Source organism: Aricia agestis, chromosome 17, assembly GCF_905147365.1.
Source record: "Aricia agestis chromosome 17, ilAriAges1.1, whole genome shotgun sequence".
NCBI lineage: Eukaryota > Metazoa > Arthropoda > Insecta > Lepidoptera > Lycaenidae > Aricia > Aricia agestis.
The window spans coordinates 12,230,720-12,253,033 of record NC_056422.1 but is presented as its reverse complement, the minus strand read 5'-3'; the positions used below and the strand labels follow the sequence as shown (position 1 = coordinate 12,253,033).

The following is a 22,314-nucleotide window of genomic DNA, read 5'->3' as shown; positions in this document are numbered from 1 at the left end:
AAAGTTTTTATCCTTCACGGCAGTCGGCAGCACCAACATAGATGGTAAACAAAAAGTTTTATTTGACAACACTTAAAGGTGCGTCCACATTTGTATCATTTGCGCGATCAGATCTCCGATCAGATCTCCGTCGCGATCATCGCGCCGTATCAAGTATGCGTATCATAGTGTGGACGCCTATTAGATCATTCTGCCGATCATGTGTGTATTTGATACGACACGTATCAGATACGCGGTTAATTATAGCGATCGGGGCGTATCATGATACGCGTATCATTTTTATACGCTTCGATGATACGCGACGGAGATCTGATCGCGCAAATGATACAAATGTGGACGAAGCCTAACGTGCACTGTCAATATTCTGATATGACGTGCAACATGTCGACTTTTGGTTGGATTATTCAGTGTATATTGTGTTCTATGCGTAATATTCGTGAAACTGCCGAATACAACAGGCCTCCACTGTAGTTTAAATATTGCTAATAAGTGACAACATCACAGGCACTAAAAACAGCTATTTTTTTTAATTTACAATATATTAAATAAATTCACAATTAATATTGAAGCGATGTAGCTAGTATGTTTAGAATTATACTTAATACTTACAAGTATTCTTGCAAAGTAGCCCTTTAAGTACCATCAAACTAACACTATAATGCACCAAAATAGAGGTATAAACGCTTTTAGCACTAGTGTATTTTATTGCTTAAACAATTTGACATGGTCACAACTCACAGATCATACTAAGGACTATACTTTTGGCGTTTATAATACAGGTACTTAAATATTTTTTCTTAGAATTAGTACCAATGTTAAAAGTCTGATAATAATAATTCATTAAATGTTGTTATCCCTTTCGTTTCAAGTATCAATGAAAGAGAAGATAATATTTATATGTTAATAAAATTGAGACATCACCAGATAATGCGAGGTTATTGCTCTATTCCAGTAGGTAGAGTTACCCCAAAATCCTACTCAGTCACTCACACACCTAATTTACTAGTAACTGGAAGACGGAGCTTTGCTCGGAGTTGAAGTTTACTAGATGACCCGGTGAACTTCGTTTTACATCCCTCCTAATATAAACCTTCCCTGGACTTCCAATATTTCAGTCGTTCTCGAGTTTAATGCTAAGTACTCACATATGACTTTGCTCGATAGTTTTACTCGAAATCGAGCAAAAACCACCGTGTGGACCGCAAAACTCACAGCTCGAAGGCTCGCATCGAGCCAGTTTGAAGGCTCGAATCGAGCCGGCTGGACAAATTTTTTGTCACTAGTTTTTATTATTCGTAGCTAATTTCCTTCGAACTGGAGTAAAACTATCGAGCAATGCTGAATGTGTGGACGAAAGCCCGAGACGTGGTTTTTACTCTACGTGATTGCTCGATCGAGCAAAACCGTATGTGAGTACTTACACTAAGTGGGGCTAACAAAATTAATATTTTTTATTTACGAAGATAGACTAGTTGACGCCCGAAACTCCGTTGCGCTTAAATTAGTTTATCGCACAGGAACCGTACATTTTCGGCAACAAAAAATATTATGAACTCACAGAATCTGCATCACAAACATCATCGGTTCATCAGTTTAAATGTAGAAGATAACAGACAGACAGACAAACACATTCTCATTCATAATGTTTGATTCGCGAATTAGCTTTTGCACATTAGCCATCCTCGAGGATATCGCGAAATACCCTAGCCCTGTGATTTCGCGAATTACCTACACCGTTAGCCATCCCTGTTAAATTTTAACATTTTAAACGAGTCAACTTCGTTATACTTCAACTAATACCGTTGACATATGAAGAGCAGCAAAACCAACCTCTGTTCTTTTTACGGTCCGTACGCGAGTTGTACTATAGTAATAATTGCACTATGATCGTTGTATTGGAAGACCATGATGCGCTACGTCGACACTGTGGCGGCGGGGCGGCTTCGTCACGCGGCACCCTGAAACAAACAATTCAATTCCAATCAAATAATTTCATTCAGAGTAAATTTTTAACATCTTCTCCGAACGTCGAGACTATGGTGTCCCGGTTCGGAAACTAACCCGGCGAGAAGAACCGGCGGAAGAAGCACCAAAAAGATGGAAAATTTTTTCAAAAACCCTTTTCAAAAATAATATAATATTATGATTTATGACTTACAGCTATCTACAATAATTGAAAACATTAACAATTAGAGATGACTCGCAACTCGTACATTTACCGTCCCTACCTTGTGTATTTTTTTTTGACATAGGTATTATACACAGACATAGATCAAGATAGATATGGCATATTGTGTATGTACTTTGCGTGCCATATCGCGTTCCCAAACGACGAGCAATGCTCGTCTTTCGAAAGTCTGTTCTTTAGTCGGCTATCGGAATCGGACGTCAATCGGAATTTTAAACGTTGGCCTAGATAATGGACACGTTTCTTATCATCGGTACGTCACAGTAGAAAGGAAAAAAGTGGCACACTCGTTTTCATACAAACGGAGGGACATGTGGTATCTATCTTGATCTGTCTGTGGTGTTAATATACCATATACCACCAACTGACTGTGAATCAACTCGAGTGTACCTCCGGCGCGACGGGCGCGTGTTGCGCAGCCGCGATGACGTCACGCAGGCAGCGGGCGAACTCGTCTATGACGTCGAGCACGGGGTCGCCGGGGGGTGTGGGGGATGCGGGGGGCGCGGGGGGAGCCGCCACCGCGATCAGGCACTGGCACACCGCGTCGATCACCTCCTCCGTCATGAACGTGCACGGCTGCCTGCAATTACAAATGTTGTCCAGCTTAGTGGGCGCGGGGCAAAATCGGAAAGCGGTTTAGAGCGTGGCTCTTGACTTGACGGAGGTCGTGGACTCGATTGACGATTCCCGCGTTGGAAACATGTTATTTCCAAGTTTGGTTGGGACAATGCAGGTGATCACCTGATTGTCTGACAAGTAAGACGATTCATGCGTTGGATGGGCATGTAAAAAGTCGGTCCTGCGCCTGATCTCTCGCCAGTCGTGTCGGTCTTCCGTCCCACTGGGTTATGAGAGTAAAGGAATAGAGAGTGCTCTTGTGTACTGCGCATACACTTGGGCACTATAAAATTACTCCTGCGTTCCGGAGCTGGTTTCAATGAAACCGGCCACCGACACCGAAACCGGTGTGGGGGGTATTATTAAGAGGATACACCAGGGACGAGAGAAATTGAAAATATGTATTTGAAAATGTATTGCTGTCTCACCGATCTCAAGTCTCCCACCGCAGAGCGCGATAGAGACAACACGACAAAAGTTCTAATAAAAGAACAGAAAATCTTCGATTCGTTGTCCGCTGATTCCTTCTCCAAAACTTAACCGATTTAAGTACTGTTTTCATTAAGAATTAAAGCAAGGCTTGAGCAGTGTTCCTATGTTTTACTTTTTTTGTATATTTTAGCCAGTTTTGTTTTCTGGGTGTTTGAACACAGAGGAAAATCTGGCCATATTTTTTTGTTTTTGGACGTTCTTATCTTTTTTAATAATAAAATTATGAAAAACAAGTAAACATAGGGACATGCTAATAGTGGCCATAGATATCCAGGAAAAAAATCATAACTCTACCAGCATTATCCAGGGAGGAAACAGGGGACAACGTTTGTATGGAAAAACGGTGGTGTGGACTCCTCTTAATCACTAGTACTCACTTGTCGAGCGCCTGTCGCAACGCCGGCGGCTGCGGCTTGGGCGCGATGCGGCGCGGCGTGAAGCGGCCCTCCAGAGAGTCCTCCACGTTGCGGCACCCGACGCACTTGCACGTCGACGAGCACGCTATCTTAGCCTACGGAAAGATAATATTTAGTGTCTTAACAAACGAGGCCGAAGTTCGGCATAATTACGCCTGCATTGCGCTACGCATACGATATAGCGCGACGTAATTACGCCATGGTGTATCATCATTCATCTGTAATTTAAAATACATTACAGGCGTAATCATGCCGAAATTCGGCCTAGTGTGCTTAAACACTAAGGTCGGGATAAATAGTCAGGCCCGTATAAAATAAATAGTCAGTACTCAAGATGCATCTCGGTCTCAAGAACCCGTGCGAGTTTCTTACGCCGGTTCTTCTCGCCGGGTTAGTTCCCGAACCGGTGGTAGGCACCAGTGTAGCCCCGACGTTCAGAGAATATTTGGAAAAATTTATTCTGAATAAAAAATTTTGAGTTTGAATCGGTTCAGGCTCTGTGATTGGTCGGCTGTCAAAATTTGGACCAATCACAGAGCTGAACCGCGTCTTGAGACCGTGTCGCAGTACTAACAATTTATACGGGCCTCAGTACTCAAGATGCATCTCGGTCTCAAGACGCGGTTCGGCTCTATGATTGGTCCAAATTTTGACAGCCAACCAATCACAGAGCCTGAACCGTGTCTTGAGACCGAGGTGCATCTTGAGTACTGACTATTTATACCAGCCTAAAAGTGAGCTCTTCTGACAGTATGTATACTGTAGTAATTATACACACGTAGCTGTCAATACGGAATATAATTCAATACTGCTTTTTCTGTCAAGGCGTATTAAAAAAATATTTATGCAAAGAAGATAAACAACAGGCAACCCACCTCGTAACACTCGCAGTAGTTCTTGAGACATCCGCTTCGTTTACAGTTGCACCCTTTATTATGCCTCCGCACTATATCTGGTCCTAAACTTTTCGTTTTTCCTATTTTCGGCCTGCAATAGTAAAGTATTGTTTCAATACTAATTTTGGTAAGACTTCGAATATTCGAATACACAATATATTCTGATGAGTGTTGAAAATTAAACACATAACGGATAATTTGACATGGTTGTAGTGTATTAAATTTTTAGCTCTGTAGTATTGAACCTGAGTTGCAATTTAAGCGTTTTTCTTGTTTACCCTGGGAACACATACATACAATAAATAGTTCCACTAAGATACTGAAAAATCACAGACAGCGGGTCACCTGAATGCGTGCGGGTTGCGGTCGAGACAGGAGCGTATCGCCTTCTGTCGGAGCTCCTCGTTCTCGAGGTTGTTGTGGCAGTTGTTGCAGTTGCACCGGTTGCAGAACTCGCCGTTGGCGAAGCAGTCGCAGTACAGCTTGAGACACTGCGACTTCGTGCAGTTGCACGCCTTGCGCGGCCGCAATATCAAATCTGAAAACATTATGCCCCTTATTATAAATGAAATGAAAAATATTTATTTCTAAGTAGGTTAACAAAGTTAACACTTTTAGAACGTCGCGTCTACATGAGGCCTACCACCGGTTCGGGAACTAACCCGGCGAGAAGAACCGGCGTAAGAAACTCGCACGGGGCCACCATTTAGCAAAAAGGTGGAAAATAACAATAATAGCTTAAGCTAAATTACACTAAGTATGTAAAAATGTGGTACCATTAATTATATTATAGAAGCGGCCTATGGTTTGTCAGCTTATTTTTCCCAAGGTGTGCTATCATTGAGAAAATCAGTTACCTTATAATAAGCCTTATCACACAAACGTTCTTTAACGACTTTTTTAAATTTATCAATAAAAATGTTTACTCTAACCTTATTAATTACGGTTTACGTTGCTGTCTTTCTCTGACACATTGAAAAAGCCACTTGCCTGATGGCGACAGCTACATGGATTAGCGTAGGAGTATACGAAAATTATTGTAATGTGCCCCAGTCCTGGCTATACTCTTTCTTACTTGCGTTTATCCAAATACGTGGGATACAATTGGCAAATGTTAAAATAAATAAAAATTTAAACGGCGCGGCGGTGTCATTTGAAACATAAACAAATATATTAATTATTTTTACGAAATCCCGGGAACCACGTCGCAGAACCTTAGAGTCCTGGGTTCTCAGTTTAGGAATCTCTATAGGCTTAGCGTAACAACATTAGAAACTGACATACTGAGAGATTTAAGTAAATGGCGGATTTCCTTTGTTAGGCCGCGTTTCCACTGACGCGGAGCTGGGCGGAGAGGAGCGGTGAAGAGCGGTGAAAAGGTATCAGTGTTTCCACTGAAGCGGAGCGGAGTGGAGTGGAATGGAGCGGAGCGGAGCGAAGCATACTTTTGGAATTGATTGAATGATTAACTGAGGCGCTGCGCGCGAGACACGCACCGCCCCGCTGTCCTCCGCTCTGCACCCCAATGCTCGTTGTCCTCCGCACCGCATCGCCTCGCTGTATTTTTATTATGAATATCCGCTCAGCTCTGCTCCACCCCGCTCGTGCTGTTTCCATTGAGGCGGAGCGGAGATTTCGAGCATAGTGATTGGTCAATTCGGGCACCGCTAAGCTCCTCTCCGCCCAGCTCCGCGCCAGTGGAAACGCGGCCTTAATCTGTTACTTTGTCTATTCTTCCGTAGAAAGAAACCGTTTCTATGGTGAACGTGCTAAGCCTGCTAGGGTATTACCATCAGGCAGTTGCGGCGGCGGCGAGTAGCTGGGCGGCGAGTCCCGCTCACACTCCACGTTCACCGTCAGCAGGTCACCCAGCGACTCGTCCTGCAATTGGTCAAAACAAACATCAGCCGTTTTTTTTAATGAAATAAGGGGGCAAACGAGCAGCATCAGAAGAGCTGCAGGTGCGTTGCCGGCCTTTTAAGAGGGAACAGGGTAATAGGGGAGGTTAGGGAAGGGAATAGCGGAGGGTAGGGAAGGAAATAAGAGAGGGTAGGGAAGGGAAAAGGGTAGGGGATTGGGCCTCCGGTAAACTCACTCACTCGGCGAAACACAGCGCAAGCGCTGTTTCACGCCGGTTTTCTGTGAGCCCGTGGTATTTCTCCAGTCAAGCCAGCCCATTCGTGCCGAAGCATGGCTCTCCCACGTCGTTTGACAATAGTACAAACTGGTGTCGCCAATCCGAAACTTAAAATTGATTTATTTATTACCTGTCACATTTTCACACGATTCCTCCCACGCCTTCCGGCCGGCCGGCGTGATGGAGTCAATAATAATGTGCCTTACTGACCTGCTGGGCTTTGTTCTGCGTGTATTCGGCGTGGTCGAAGCTGGGTATCACAATGAGGTCCTGCTCTAGGTCTTCCGAGTGCTCGCTGCGCTCTCCCTTCGCATCGCCCGAGCTGTCCTGTTCTGTGCTCTGAAATTGCGATTCAATGTTTACTTCCTTTCATATTAAAGAGACTTTAATAGGAGTAGCGAAACAATGTGACATTTCAATTTCCTGGATAGTATACTGGAGTGTCGCGTTTGGCGGTTGGCTCATACAGTATATAAATTTATAAGTAGGAGAGCCATGCTTCGGCACGAATGGGCCGGCTCGACCGGAGAAATACCACGTTCTCACAGAAAACCGGCGTGAAACAGCGCTTGCGCTGTGTTTCGCCGAGTGAGTGAGTTTACAGGAGGCCCAATCCCCTACCCTCCCCTATTACCCTATTCCCTCTTATAAGGCCGGCAACGCACCTGCAGCTCTTCTGATGCTGCGAGTGTCCATGGGCGACGGAAGTTGCTTTCCATCAGGTGACCCGTTTGCTCGTTTGCCCCCTTATTTCATTAAAAAAAAAATTTGCCGGTCTCGTGTCGTGTAGTGTTAATTAGGTCCCTTCCACACGACGTATTTTTTGCGCGCTGACGACGCGCGTTTCTGATGCGCTCGTCTCCTGCGCGTTTTGGCACATAGGAAGGCTTACTTGCGTTTGTATCGATACATAGTATATAATATACATAGATACGCCTAGTGCGATCTCACCTTTTTTTTCATACAGACTGTAATCTTAGAGCATAATACGAGTTGTAATATAAATTATACTATAGCACAACTCACTGTTGTATATATAAAATTAGTAAGTCGCCAATCAGAGCACATAGCTGAATTTGCTTTCATACAAAAAAACAAAAAATACAATTTAATTTTGTATTTTCAGTGGCGCTTCAGATAGAAGTCACAGCCTTCTAGATACAAATAAAGATTGGAATGACCATAATTCCAAAACGCATATAACTGAGGCCACCAGCCGGGCTAGCACGGCCACCAGTAGAAATGCGAAAGTATGGACAAACTGTGGACATAAACTTAAGGTCCGTTCCGATCTTTACCGCGGCTAATCGCGACCGACAAAAATTCCATTAAAATGCCACTTTATGGCAGACTATAATATCTATATATATAAAACTCAAAGGTGACTGACTGACATGGTGATCTATCAACGCACAGCCCAAACCACTGGACGGATCGGGCTGAAATTTTGCATGCAGGTAGATGTTTTTGATAAATTCCAACCCCAAGGGGTTAAAATAGGGGATGAAAGTTTGTATATAATAATACTTCTTAACGCAAGCAAAGCCGCGGGCAAAAGCTCGTTTGTCATAAAGTAGGATATATTATTTCATTTTTTAGGACTATAGTCCGTCATAAAGTGGCATTTTAATTGAATTTTTCGGAACGAAAGAAGATCGGAACTTCACCTTAAGTTTATCTCCACAGTTTGTCTATACTTTCGCATTTCTACTGGTGGTCGTGCTAGCCTGGCTGGAATGGAACTTATAGAAACTACTAGCTGTCCCGGCAACGTTGTTTTGCCATATAACGTATTTCGCCCATATTGTTTTATTGAAGTGAGTAAATAAGTATGGCACAATATATTATATAATAAGGGGATGGCGCGGCCATGCCGACTGTATGTCCGCCGCAGACTCGATCACACAAAAAGTGTGCCGTCTGCGATCTCCCTAATATAATAACAAATGGTCGCCGTCAGTCTCGAGTTGTAATAATTTACTATTATTTATTCAACAAATGCACTTATCTTAATAAAACGTAGCCAGTAGCCGATTCTCAGACCCACTGAATATGCATATAAAATTTGGTAAAAATCAGTAAAGCCGTTTCGGAGGAGTAACTAACATTGTGACACGAGAATTTCATATATAAGAAGATTGTACTCACCATGGTGACGTTATTCTCTATATCCACCGTGGCCGCCTCGATCATTCTCTGCAGAGACTCCTTGGACTCTATCTCCACCTCATACTCGGCAATCTCCTCGTCCTCAACGGTCACCTCCTGCTTGGCCTGAGGCACTTCCACTGTCATGGGAGCCAACAGACTCTGGGCTTGCCGTGGTTGCTGGAAATTGAAATTTGCCACAATGTTGGTTTACACTTTACTGTATAGTGGCGATCAATTACTTTAATCCATATAAAATCTAGTTAAGATATTACATCTTAATATTATGGTTAATTTTGTTATGGCTTAAAGTCGCCTAGTCAACCAAAGTCATGACAAGTCACACACAGAGTGAGAGCCAGTCGTTTGCGTTGTTCGCGTTACATACAAATAGCCAAGGTGTTCACACGGCACACATGACGGACAGCAGCCCCCGAGACGAAGCGGGAGGGGGCATGCGCGTAGCGAGGTACGGCCAGGGGGGGGGGGGAGCCTTACAAGAGCGATTGGTCGCTAAAATGCCCACAAGTCACAAGTTTCATACCTAAACGTGGAGCGTGAAATATTTACTTACCGTAGTTGCTTGCGATGTTTTCGGAGGGACAGGCGCTATTCTCACCAACTTTTGCTGCGGCATTGTAGCCACTGTAAATACATTTACAAAAAGATTTCTAAAAAATCGGCCAAGTGCGAGTTGCACTCGCGCACGAAGGGTTCCGTACCATTATGGAGCAAAAACTGTGTTTTTTTGTAAGGGAGCCGCCCTTAATTATTTATTTTATTTAAATTTTATTATTTATTTTTGATGTATAAATACAATTTGGTATTTTGTGAACATTTCAGGTGCCTACTTGTTGCCATCATTGATATCGATTAAGAAACGGTAAAAAATCACATTTATTGTATGAGCAAAAAAATATTTAATATATTTTGTTTTTAGTAATTTGTTGTTATAGCGGCAACACAAATACATTGTGAAAATTTCAACTCTCTATCTATTACCGTTCTTGATTTACAGCCTGGAGACAGACAGGCAGACAAACAGACGGAAGTCTTAGTGATACCCATTTTTACCCTTTGGGTACGGAACCCTAAAAAAAGGTGTATTGAGATTTTTTTATAAATAAACAATTCACAAAACATGAGACAAAGCACATGAACAAAGTTTCTTATTGACAAAAAAATTATGCCATGTCTCACGATTTGGACTATTATGATATTATGAATATGTAATAATAATGCTAAGCTTTATATAATAATGCTAACCCTGAGGAGACGCATTGTTAGCGATGATGAGTGAGGGTTGCTGTCCAGTCATCTTGTCTGACGTCATGTGGATGAGGTTACCTGCCATCACATTACAATAATAATTAATTATTTATTATTACTGACACAAATCAATTACTCTTACTAATTAATAATAATAATTCATTGCTTTGCTAATCCATATTTCTGTCTTTTTCTCATACATTGGAAAAACCAAATAGAAATGGGTATCATTTAAGCTATCACCAATTTAATTAGTTTTGTGTTTCTTAAATAATAGGGTTTGTCCTCAAAATAGTAGATCTGTCACCAAAATGTAGTCACCAAACAATGCAAAATCAGTTCCACAATAAATCACCTAAAATCCTGAGATATAAGGTCTAGTACCAAATAAATGTTTTTGTATGTATTATAATAGGTGTGTCCTAATAAGTATTTAAGCAAACCAATTTAAAGAGATTACCAATAAATCATATTATGTTACTAGAAAATTGCATTAAGTTCAAATAAAAAATTAGGGTTGTCATCATCGTTTCAACCAAAAGATTCTGCTACTTAACTAGACTCCCAAGGTTCTAAATTTCCACTGGTAGTATAAATTATATTTAAATAAAATTTTTAGCAGAGTAGTAAATAAAACAATTAAAGTCAAAATAATCAATATTTATTGTTTAAAATAATTACCACTGAACAATCAGCGCTGGTTTAAAATAGCTGGCTTATGGCTAGCAAAATAGTAGATAAAACACTTAATTAAAGTTAAAATAATAAAAAAAAATCGAACCTAGTTACCTACTACCCATCGTTGAGGCCGGATTGGTCAATTTTTAAAGCGCGCCAATTTGTCTCCGCCCCTTTGATCATTTTTTCATTAAAATTATAAATTGATGTATTAAATTGGTAACGAATACTATTAATTTAATATCTGAACGAAATAAAATGTTACTACTGTATTGGTGACAAAATATCAAATAAAAAGGAGTCGCAGTCAGGGATCGATAATCGATTTATTTGGTGACAGATCTACCATTCTGAGCACAGAGCTATTATTTAAGTAACAAAACTGTTATTATAAGAACGAAGTTTATATTTATGTAATGCAATATAATTTTATTGGTTATCGATCTCTTATTTTACACATATATTAACATTAATTTGATAATTCATACCTGGGAACAATTTTTGTTTATCTGAGAACGAAAATATTTCGTGGCGATAGATCTATTTATTAGGTGATACAACTTGATGACAAATATAAATTTTGGTGATAGAAAATATAGTTCCCAATAGAAATTATGAAATACTTTGTTTCATTTTTAACTTATACAGTTTTTTGTCTCTCCTGTAAAATCAGTTATTCTTAAAATGGGCCCCTCTTCGTTTCGCCTCTTCATTAACTATTTTGCTTTACTCACAAAAAATTTGCTTGATAGTTATCAAAAAAAATTATTGTTCTAGGGCTCCCGTACTAATACATTAAGTTTAAACTAAGTTGAACAAAAATAAAAGGTACGGTCACACGATCATTTTTTTAAAACAGTAGGCCTACTACGAAACTGTTTTGAGACTCAAACAATCGGAATTTAAATTGCTGATGACACACCATGCCGAAATTACGTCGCGTTATATTGTTTGCAGAGCGCATTGCAGGCGTAATCATGTCGAACTTCGGCTGCGTTTATTCGGCCTAGTGTGTTTAGACCACTAACCACCATTATACAAGTACGCTGGACTTATGATACCCTTTAAAATGACAGCTATTTTTTGTGCCTATTTGAAGCGGAATCAGCGCCCCCTATGCGGGGGAAGAGAACTAAATATGACGTAAAAATGACGTTTGAAAGTCGCCATATTGACGCTGATAGCAGTAGTGAGAGTACTTGGAACTAATACTAGTGATGACCACCAATAACGATTAAGCAGCCATTTGCAATTTACGTCAGATTTAGTTCTCTTCCCCCGCACTGGGGGCGCTGATTCCGCTTCAAAAAGGCACAAAAAGCAGGTGGGTATCATAAGTCCAGCATACTTGTTTAAAGGAGGTCAGTGCCATGACTCAATTTCTTCATCGGTACCTTTATTATCAGTGAGCACGAAAGTCTTGGGCGCGGCGGCTGTCTGATGCTTAACGGCGATGGGCTTGGCTGTGTTGGAGCCGGGCTTCGTGATCAGACGGATATATTGTACCTGAGATTACCACGTTTAATTTTACATTATATCACATAATATTACGCATGTGATAGTGCTGATAGCTGACGAGTGTGAAATAGAGGAATAAAATCTTATGGCGAAAAGTGTTTAAGAGAACATAACAGGGAATATGCAAATATAATATTTATAAAAATTTTGCTATTAAAACGTTAAAAAAATATAAAAGAAGGGCCACCCAGCAAGTTTAATATTTTATTAAAATATTGTTTTTTTTTTTTAATTACGATATAAAAGTAACTTAAAACGGGACGGATTTCAAAACACAAATCAGCGTTCAGTGTCGTCACACATGCTATCCCTGCGTTCCATTTAGCGTTAAAAACGATCAAAATGCCTCCATTTTGAGCGTTTTGACCGTTTATAACGCGCATAAATAAATGGAACGCGGGGCATGACAACTTTTTGAGAGGTACGATCAGGCCATTGTCAATAATTGTCAAACAGTAGTGACGTCATACAGACTATAGATCCGTTTTGGCGCCAAAATTTTAATTGACAATTTTAAACCGGAATTTTTGCAGTAAATACCAATAAGTATTTTAATTTTTTTAATATACTTGTGGTATTATTTTTTAATATACTTCTACATGGAGTACTTTAAGGATGTATATTACATTTATAAATTCAAAGATTCTGACCTAAATTCGAAATATATAGTAGAATAAAACATCCTGCATCGATTGATACCAAAAAATCAATACTTTACCGACAAGTTACGTGAAATAATTCATTTTAAAATTTCCATTTATCATACGTAATGTTTGCCGGAAGTGTTACAATTTTTGAGAATTCGTCAGAATTGGGAACTTTGTATCAAAGATAAACAGCTAAAAAATTGCTTATTAATTTCTTTGTACGATTTGCGATTTTTTAAGCCCAAAAAAAGTGGGTTCACCGGTAATTCTGAGGAAATATTTCAAATTGAAATTTATGAAAATTATCCTTCGAAAGGTGCGACAAGACTTTATATGAACTTGGTCGGGGGCGCTGCTGGTAAAGAAGAACTGTCAAATATGTCGTTTTTGTATGTGCCAGCGTTAGTTCCTTTTTTCGCCACCTGCATTTAAAGCTTTGCCGAGCTTTCTTGGCCGCCATTTGCGGTAGTCAAATTACAACAAAATTTTGTTCAATAATAATTAAATATCGAATTGTTCTTGAGGTGACAAATAGACAGACATACTTTCACATCCATACATATATTATAAATGCGAAAGTGTGTCTGTTTGTCTGTCTGTCTGTCCGTCTGTATGTATGTCTGTTACCTCTTCATGTCCCAACCGCTGGACCGATTTTTCTGAAATTTAGTATAAATTGAGTCCCGGGAAAGGACATAGGACACTTTTCATCCCGGAAAACTATATTTTGTCCATTCCCGGGACTCTCACGGTTCTCGCGCGATAAACGAATTTTGGCGCAACGGAGTTGCGACTTGCAAGCGTCATCTAGTTTATAATATAATAATGACAAAAGCAATTCCACGTATCAGAAAATGAAAAAAAAAATCAGAAGTATACTCACTCCCTTGCCTGGTATGTTAATAGGTTGCAACTGCGTGTGTGCAAGTCCGTCTGAGACATTCGCTTTCTTTGTCATCTGAAATTAAAGAAGTTAAATAACAAGTTTGTCAAAGACTTGCTAAAATAAATTACTCTTATGGTTGAATTTGCTTTACAAATTGTATTTGCTTGAACCATGTGGGTTTGCTTGAAGGAATTGAATAAATGTTTTTTTTTTTTTAATTAAATAAGGGGGCAAACGAGCAAACGGGTCACCTGATGGTAAGCAACTACCGTCGCCCATGGACACTCGCAACATCAGAAGAGCTGCAGGTGCGTTGCCGGCCTTTTAAGAGGGTATACGCTCTTTACTTGAAGGTTTGCAGGTCGTATCGGTCCGGAAATACTGCTGGTGACAGTTCATTCCAGAGTTTTACAGTGCGCGGTAGAAAGTTACGCGAAAAACGCACTGTGGAAGACTGCCACTCATCAAGGTGATGAGGATGGTATGTTTTTCGCGTGGGACGATAGCGAAAAGTTGCAGGTGGTATGATTCCGAACAATTCCTCAGAGCACTCCCCGTGATACAACCGATAGAGGATGCAGAGTGAAGCAACATCTCGGCGTAATTCCAGGGGGTCCAAGCTGTTTGAAACACTATGGCAGTCAACAATTCGAGCAGCCCTTCGTTGGATACGATCCAGAGGGAGCAGTTGGTATTTTGGCGCCCCTGCCCAGAGATGAGAACAATATTCCATATGAGGTCGAACCTGCGCCTTGTAGAGTTGTATGAATACTTTAATGTGCACAATCACAGTTACAATAACAACATACATAAAATAAACTAAAATATCTTGTTAAAAGTCGAGTAATTTTATTAGTAATTTATATTTTTTTTAGATTCGATTGTAAGTTATGCAATAGTATATGAAAATGTATATTATATACCTGAGCGACGTTCTGTGACGTTACCGGTTTCACTACCACCTTCTTGGGGTTGGCGGGAATCAGAACCTTGTTCTCCGGTACACCACTTGAGCCTGAAACTAAACGCTTAAGTTTTATTGTTAGCCAGACAAATGAGGATACTTTAGATATTTCATACTTTGATATAATATTTTTAATATAAAAAAAAAAACAAATCCTATAAAACTAGTATAGTTTGACGTGGGAGAGCCATGCTTCGGCACGAATGGGCCGGCTCGACCGGAGAGATACCACGTCCTCACAGAAAACCGGCGTGAAACAGCGCTTCCGCTGTGTTTCGCCGAGTAAGTGAGTTTACCGGAGGCCCAATCCCCTACCCTTTTCCTTTCCCTACCCTCCCCTATTTCCTTCCGTACCCTCCCCTATTCCCTTCCCTACCCTCCCCTATTACCCCTTAGAAGGCCGGCAACGCACCTGCAGCTCTTCTGATGCTGTGAGTGTCCATGGGCGACGGAAGTTGCTTTCCATCAGGTGACCCGTATGCTCGTTTGCCCCCTTATTTCATAAAAATAAAAAATAAAAAAAAATAAAAAAAATAGTAACATTCAATTTTTGCTTGTATTGGTTTCACAACTGTACGATTCTTTAAAACTTAAATATTTCATACTTTCATATATGTATTACTTTTGATGGCTATTTGTGGTACTACCACATCACCTTTGTATTAGAAAAAAATATTTTCTTTTACCTGGCATAGTGAGGGCAAGTGGGGGTGGAGCATGGATGGCAATTATCTCGTGCTTCTTGTTACCAGCAGGGGCGCCTTTCAAAGGTGACTTCACCAACACCTGTCAATTTGATTTCACTCTAGAGGCAGCACCACCATGGACAAGTATAAACATAATATATTTTTAAGTGATAAAAATTAATATTTATCACTTAATCCGACTTAAAAAGAATAGGACGAAAATTAATTATTTTTTTAAAATATTTTAAGACACTTGAGCGAGCCAAGAATAAAAAAATATATAACTTTTACAATATATAAATAATCATATAAGTCATAGGCCAACGCCAACATCAGTTCACCACATCTGCTTATAATCTGTGGATTGATCGCAGATAATACTAAGAAGAAAAAAAAAAAGTCATAGGCAACTTTTAATACCTATTACGTAAAGAAATTTAAGAAAAAAATCGCCCATACAACTTGACACACTCTACTGTGTAATATTCCCTATTAGCTATGTCCACACTGTGCACTTTCATCTTCAATTTTCATCCTCTTCTTTCATTCAACTTTCGTTTTGGCGCATTCAATAATTGAATGCATCAACGAACGCAACGCCAACATTGTCTTTTTGTTCAGTTGCAGCGTATGTCAGCTTATTGTAACATGTGCGATGAGAACATTTTACTGGGTTGAATATGTGCGGCTTATTTGGTCATAAGAAATTCCAGAAAAAAAAGAACAAAGCGAATGTTTTGGATACGGTCAGAGAGCATGCGTCGCGGGCTTGCATCACGTGCGCTGTTGACTGCGCTATAACGCATGCCCTTGATGAACAAAAAAGGCACAGTGTGAACATAGGTATTTAATGTTAGTCACCACATGTTAGGTTTGACATAATGCTACCAAATAACGGAAGTCCACCATCTCTCTATAAATCAACTTCTCTGTTAGAACCTACCCAAAATAAAAACACACAGCATACCTTACTACCCAGTTGTTGAGTCAGTTGCGATGGTGCTGTCTTCTGCTGGACCGTAACATATCTACCCTGAGGCAGTTTGTCCATGGTCTTCGGCATGAGTTTAGTGATCACCACAGGCTGGTTGTCTTGTTGTCCTGCAAGACAATAATAATATATTATCTATTTTATAAATATGAATCGCTTTTGTGTGTAAGGCAGCCCTAAACCTACAATAATATTGAACAATATTTTATTGTAGGTACAATTTATTTTGACATACAAGGCGCGTCAATGTTCAATTTTAACCATAGACGGTCAATAATATTGCACAATAGGTGATATTGCGCAATAAAATTGATGGTCTAGGAGCCCTCTATAATTTCTAAGAGATCTCGAGAATTTCGTTAATTCTTATTATGTTTGTTAATGTCGGTCGAGGGTTTTATGAAGAAGAGAAATAAAAAAATTAACGACAAAGTTGTCCGCAAACAAACATAAATAAGCATATGCATAATATACAGTGAAATTGAGAAACCATCTCCTTTTTTGAAGTTGTTAAAAAGTATAAGTTACACTTACATTTCTTTAGTCTATGCACATACTGGTATGTATTTCTATGGTTCTTGTCAACGGTTGCCTTGACAATAAATCTGTTATCGAATGGCCGTCTGATATTTTACTTGTAAAATAGCGAACTCCTATAAACATTCCTCATATTTATCACATACCTTGCACTGTAATCAGTTTCTGCAACATTGGCTTCTGTCCATCTTTGGTACTTATCAGTTGAGCCTGGAGAAACATTAAAAAGCAGTAAATAACAGTTGCATAACTGTTAAATTTGCTATATAAAATGTTATTTAATAATATAAGAATAATATTATTAATTCATCAAGCCCCATAGTCACCAGTGACCGAGACACAATAGAAATTCGATTCCACGATCAACAGGTTAATACTATAGAAAAAAGGGAATAATTTCATTGGTACCCAAATAAATTTAATTTTGATCACATTAATTAATTTTTGTTTTTAAAATATTAGGTGAAATAAAAATCAATATTATAAAAAATATTAGCAAAAGAAAAATTATAAAAAGTTTTAGCCGTATGTTACCTGGCCAGAATCTCCAGTAACATATTGAACATTGCCAAAACCACTTGATGAAACCAGTTTTATTTTCTGCCCTCCTGATGGTACCATGATCAACTGCTTGCCTATTTGTGCTGAAAATTATAAGGTTACATTAAAAAACAAAGCAGTTTTGCTTTAAAAAGCAATATTTTATCCATTTACATTAGGTTTACAGAAATTACAGATAATCTTTAGCCTGCTATAAACATTGAGGCAACATGTAGAGTACAGAATGTATCTACCAACTTCCCGCCATGCAAGCCGGCCCCTGGAGGAGCAATTTTATTGTAAACTAGCTGTCCCGGCAAACATTGTTTTGGCATATAAAGTATTTCGCCCATATTATTTTATTGAAGTACAGCACCATGGCAATGTCCATCGCTATCCCGTCGCACAAACAATGGTCGCCGTCAGTCTCGAGTTGTTATAATTTAGTATTATTTATTCAACAAATGCACGTATCAATATAGAAAGTAGCCAGTAGCCGATTCTCAGACCTACTGACTATGCATAATATAAAATTTGGTGAAAAACAGTAAAGTCGTTTCGGAGGAGTATGGTAACCAACATTGTGATACGAGAATTTTATATATAAGAAAATATCACGCTTCAATTTTATTGAACAGTTTATTTGACAATTTAATTGAAGACGCGCGATGTTCCATATCAACTCTAGACGATCAATAATATTATGCAATATATTATGATATTGACAATAAAATTGTTCCTCTAGGGGCTGGCTTCACATTGGATTAATGCCTTGGTCCAGTGTGTACAGTGGGCTTTTAACTATAATCAAAATCCAAAGATGCTCCATTACATTAACTAACTTGAACTGATGATTAACTGCAGAATAAATGTGAATAGACCATACTATAAAAATTCATAAAGAGATAATAAGCTTTACCCAGCACAGTATTTCCCTTGCTCGTAGCCTGAGTGACTCCAGCTATAGACACTTTCTTCAGAGTTCCCCCAACAGCACTTTTGTTAGTTCCCAATGTGACGGGTTTGCTTGTTACTATCGGTTTCGGAGCAATGGCCACATGCCCCTTCATCTTGTGCAGGTCTTTTTGTTTAGAGGCAAAGGGGTCATTTCCTGGCGGTTTAGGCGCTATAGCGACTTGACGTGGCACAGTTTTTAAAACCCCAGACTCCGATTTCTTTACTGTTGAAGGTAAAGATGTTACAGTCTGAAAAAAAAACACTTTGTTGTATTATAATAATTAATTTTATTTCTGGCCTCTTTCGCAAGAGGCCCACACCTTAATAATGTTTTATTTATTGTCAATGAAGGGTCGCATGGTTTAATTTTTAATACTTTCGAATAATACTATGAGGCTGGCATAGATGCCAAGCGCATTTTAAGCCTCGCTAAAAATTTGAAAAAAAAAAAAAAAAAAAAAAAAAAAAAATATTTCTGTATAATATAAATCCCCAAACTTATTTTGTCTACCGTCCACTTTGAGAAAAAAAAAATGTAGGCCTTTATTTCACCTACTTTTAAATTAAAGCCTGTACATAACGCACCCGTTTTTTTTCTGGGTCCTACACCGCCCTTTAGACCTTCAGCGCCCACATGAGGGCGTTATCGCCCACTTTGGGAAAGGCTGATATAAACAATCTATTAATAAAATATAGACTCTTGAAGATATGAGTGGATGAAGTAACTAAAATTTTTCATAGAGCATTTACTCATTTTTTCCGTTATAATTTGAACAAACCTTGTAAATTACCTAATTCATCCTCTAGCTAAAATAACTAGCTATACAAAAAATCTACTTTATTTCATTTCAAATAATTTTCCCAGTCCTAAAGCCTCCATTAATGCAAAAAAAACTACAGTTTTCAAATTGTAGTCACTCACTTCAGCCACTCGTGTCTTTTTTTGGTGCATTATAAATCTGCTTAAAAAATTAAATTGCTAACCTTAACTGTAACAACTCTGGGTTTTGCTTCACTTTTGATTGCCGTTAGTGTCGCCTGTTGATTATATTGCAAATCCACTATTGTGTCTGATGGCGACGACAAACTTGTATTCTGAAAACACACATTATTTTATTTTGAAATAAGTAATAAGAATATTTTTTTTATTAACAGATAAATGATAAATACGAAAAATCACATTTATACAAAAAAATTTAAAAAAATAAAGTTATATTATATAAATTTTTATATAATAAATTCCATAAATTGTGTTTTAGCCTACGAATAATAAAAACTAAGGAAAAGTAACTCCGTCAAAAAACATGCTCTACAATACTTGTCAAAAATGTGTACCATACATTTGCAATATTTATGTGGCCTTCAGCGGTATCAGGCTGATGTTACATGACAGTTCTAAAGAAACCTTTATAACGGTTATAGTATGGGAGTTACATTTCCTTAGTTTTCATTATTCGTAGGTTTTAGCTAAAAAAAATTACTATTGTAAAATATTAACCCCCTTACTAATAAACCTTGTATAAGCTTTGAATAGTTATACAGTGTTTTGTTCCTGTCACACAAGTGACATTTTAAATTGGATTGAAGAAGACAAAACACTGTATAACTATTCAAAGCTTATACAGCGTTTATTAGTAAGGGGGTTAGAAAATATTCACTAATCACACTTACAGTTGGATCAAGTGTAGCCATATCACTACTATGTTCATTGGATAAAGTGTATTCAGGGAGTGTGAGGGAATCACCCATGAAATCTGAAACTAAATTTAACTAAATTTAAGTCATTAAGCAAAATGGAAGAGAAAAACCTTCTTTCAAAAGTAATTAAAGAAAAAAAAATGCTTAAAGTATAATTCATACTAATATTATAATTATATGTATGTCTGTTACCACTTCACATCCAAACCGCTGAAACAATTTTGCTGAAATTTGGTACATAAATACTTTAAGTCTCAGGGAATGACATTTGTATTTAATGCGCACTGACGACGCGCGTTTCTGCGTTTTGGCAGATATAATGTTCAAAATGTTTCGCCTTTCTTCTGTTTCCTGAGCGTTCAATTTGCGTAAGATATTTCTATCCAGAAAAATTAACCATAATAATTCCCACGCGATAAACGAATTTTGGTGCCACTGAATTGCTGGCATCGACTAGTATTATGTATTATTAAACATTTATTTAAAATTAAGTCACATTAGGTTTTTAAATACCTATTATTTCCTCAGTTTCTGTATCCATTAACATAGATTGCTCATCTGTGTTTTCGTAATCCATTGGAATTTCCTGGGAAGTTGATTCTTGAAGGCCTATATCAGCCTGAATGACTACATCTTCAGAATGATCAAAATCAACCTACAAAAGATATTATATTGTTATGACTTTGTGGGTATAGGAGAACTATCTTCTTAAAATCAAATAATTTAAACATTTACTGTAGAATATTGAAAACATAACAGAATAGGTATAAATTAAATAAGAATTCAACTTTGAAACTAGGAAATTTAAAATAGATCTCATTAGTTGCTGTGCTCACCCCCATAGCAGTCTCCAAACTAAGAGATTCTTCTATATTTTGGTCCATTTTTATTTCATTAACAAACTTTCACAGTTGCATAACCAAATTAATCATCACTTTTTAAAACAAAGTTTGGAGTCCTAGGGAATATTTAAGTTTTCAAATGAGGCCGCCATTTTAGGATAACGCCACGGTTAAAAACAAATTGTCCCTTCACTTAGTGCACAGTTTTGCAATTGTAAACCTCATAAAATGTAATAAATCTTACACCAGACAACGAAATAAATATTAGTTTTTTAATAACGTCGATATCAGAAGAAATATTGCACTATATTTTAAATATTCGACGAAAATATTTCTTCAAAAATTTATGGCGCTCATTCAATTTGTAAAATTGTCAAAGTTTTGACATTTATGTAATGTCACGTTGACAGTGTAATTTTTTCTTACTTTCTTGCAAAGGCGAAAGCTTTTATAGATGTCCCTTCAAAATTATTAATTATTATCCTACGAATAATTTATTATTGTTCTTTGGTGTCCCACTGCTGGGTAAAGGCCTCCCATCTTTCTTTCCAAAGTTCACGATCCTGTAACGTTGCTGGCCACTCTTTATCAAACACTCTTCATCGAATAGTTCCTTTGCCGTCATGTTGGCATTACTGTCTGTCAATAACGTAAACACGGTAGACATGCTCTGCAAGTACCTATTCATAAGTTTTACTGTGATTTCGTGAGAAAATCATGCCGAAAACATTATAGAGTGGTGAAAGAATGATGGCGTTAAGAGTGAAAGTGTTTTGTGAACGTGAAAAACGTAACGGGGCCCCAATAAACGTGAATAACTCAGGTTGCCGCCATTTCAGCTTAGTGAAATAGGGTTACCAGCATCAGTTTAATCACCCTGAAATACAGTAAAACTTATGAATACTTGCAGAGCGTGTCTAGTGTCTACCGTGTTTACGTTATTAAAAGACAGGAATGCTAACATGATGGCAAAGGAACTATTTGATTAAACGCACTTCTAGTGATGAAAACTACATACATGCGTCATGCGAACGAAGTCGCGGGTACGGGTACTTATTTTTATCAGGGCGAGCGAAGCGAGTATATCCCACAACCTGTACATTTTGTGGTACACTTTACGGAAAAACTATCACCTATTGATTTGTGCTTTGACATAGTAATTTTTATATACATGTAAATGTGTTATCATCAGTCAGTCAAGCT

General features: G+C 38.4%; 1 protein-coding gene across 3 annotated transcripts; it reads right to left on the bottom strand.

The window, feature by feature from the left end:
• Positions 1 to 1,509: 1,509 nt before the first annotated feature.
• Positions 1,510 to 21,460, bottom strand: LOC121735267 (protein lin-54 homolog). Of its 3 annotated transcripts, none has more exons than XM_042126035.1 (22): positions 21,106 to 21,460; positions 20,783 to 20,924; positions 20,243 to 20,331; positions 19,556 to 19,666; positions 18,534 to 18,819; positions 17,609 to 17,718; positions 17,221 to 17,284; positions 16,514 to 16,647; positions 15,547 to 15,646; positions 14,820 to 14,917; positions 13,894 to 13,968; positions 12,240 to 12,351; positions 10,165 to 10,245; positions 9,473 to 9,543; positions 8,899 to 9,078; positions 6,961 to 7,089; positions 6,404 to 6,494; positions 4,959 to 5,151; positions 4,593 to 4,704; positions 3,679 to 3,812; positions 2,579 to 2,771; positions 1,510 to 1,958 (listed from the first exon to the last, which is right to left on the bottom strand). In XM_042126035.1, exons 1-22 carry the CDS (start codon positions 21,151 to 21,153, stop codon positions 1,947 to 1,949), a joined length of 2,565 nt encoding a protein of 854 aa, XP_041981969.1. In that variant the 5' UTR covers positions 21,154 to 21,460; the 3' UTR covers positions 1,510 to 1,946. The 3 variants fall into 3 exon arrangements, with proteins under 3 accessions (XP_041981969.1, XP_041981971.1, XP_041981970.1); XM_042126037.1 differs by having other exon boundaries at positions 14,820 to 14,911; XM_042126036.1 differs by having other exon boundaries at positions 20,243 to 20,325.
• Between the last annotated feature and the right edge of the window lie 854 nt (positions 21,461 to 22,314).

Excerpts from the sequence above, each read along its gene's own strand:
- LOC121735267 (XM_042126035.1), bottom strand. The coding sequence starts at position 21,153 with ATGGACCAAAATATAGAAGAATCTCTTAGTTTGGAGACTGCTATGGGG. Across the intron at positions 19,667-20,242 it reads TGGCTACACTTGATCCAACT|AATACAAGTTTGTCGTCGCC; the intron begins GTAAGTGTGATT and ends GTGTGTTTTCAG. Across the intron at positions 18,820-19,555 it reads CCAGAGTTGTTACAGTTAAG|ACTGTAACATCTTTACCTTC; the intron begins GTTAGCAATTTA and ends TTTTTTTTTCAG.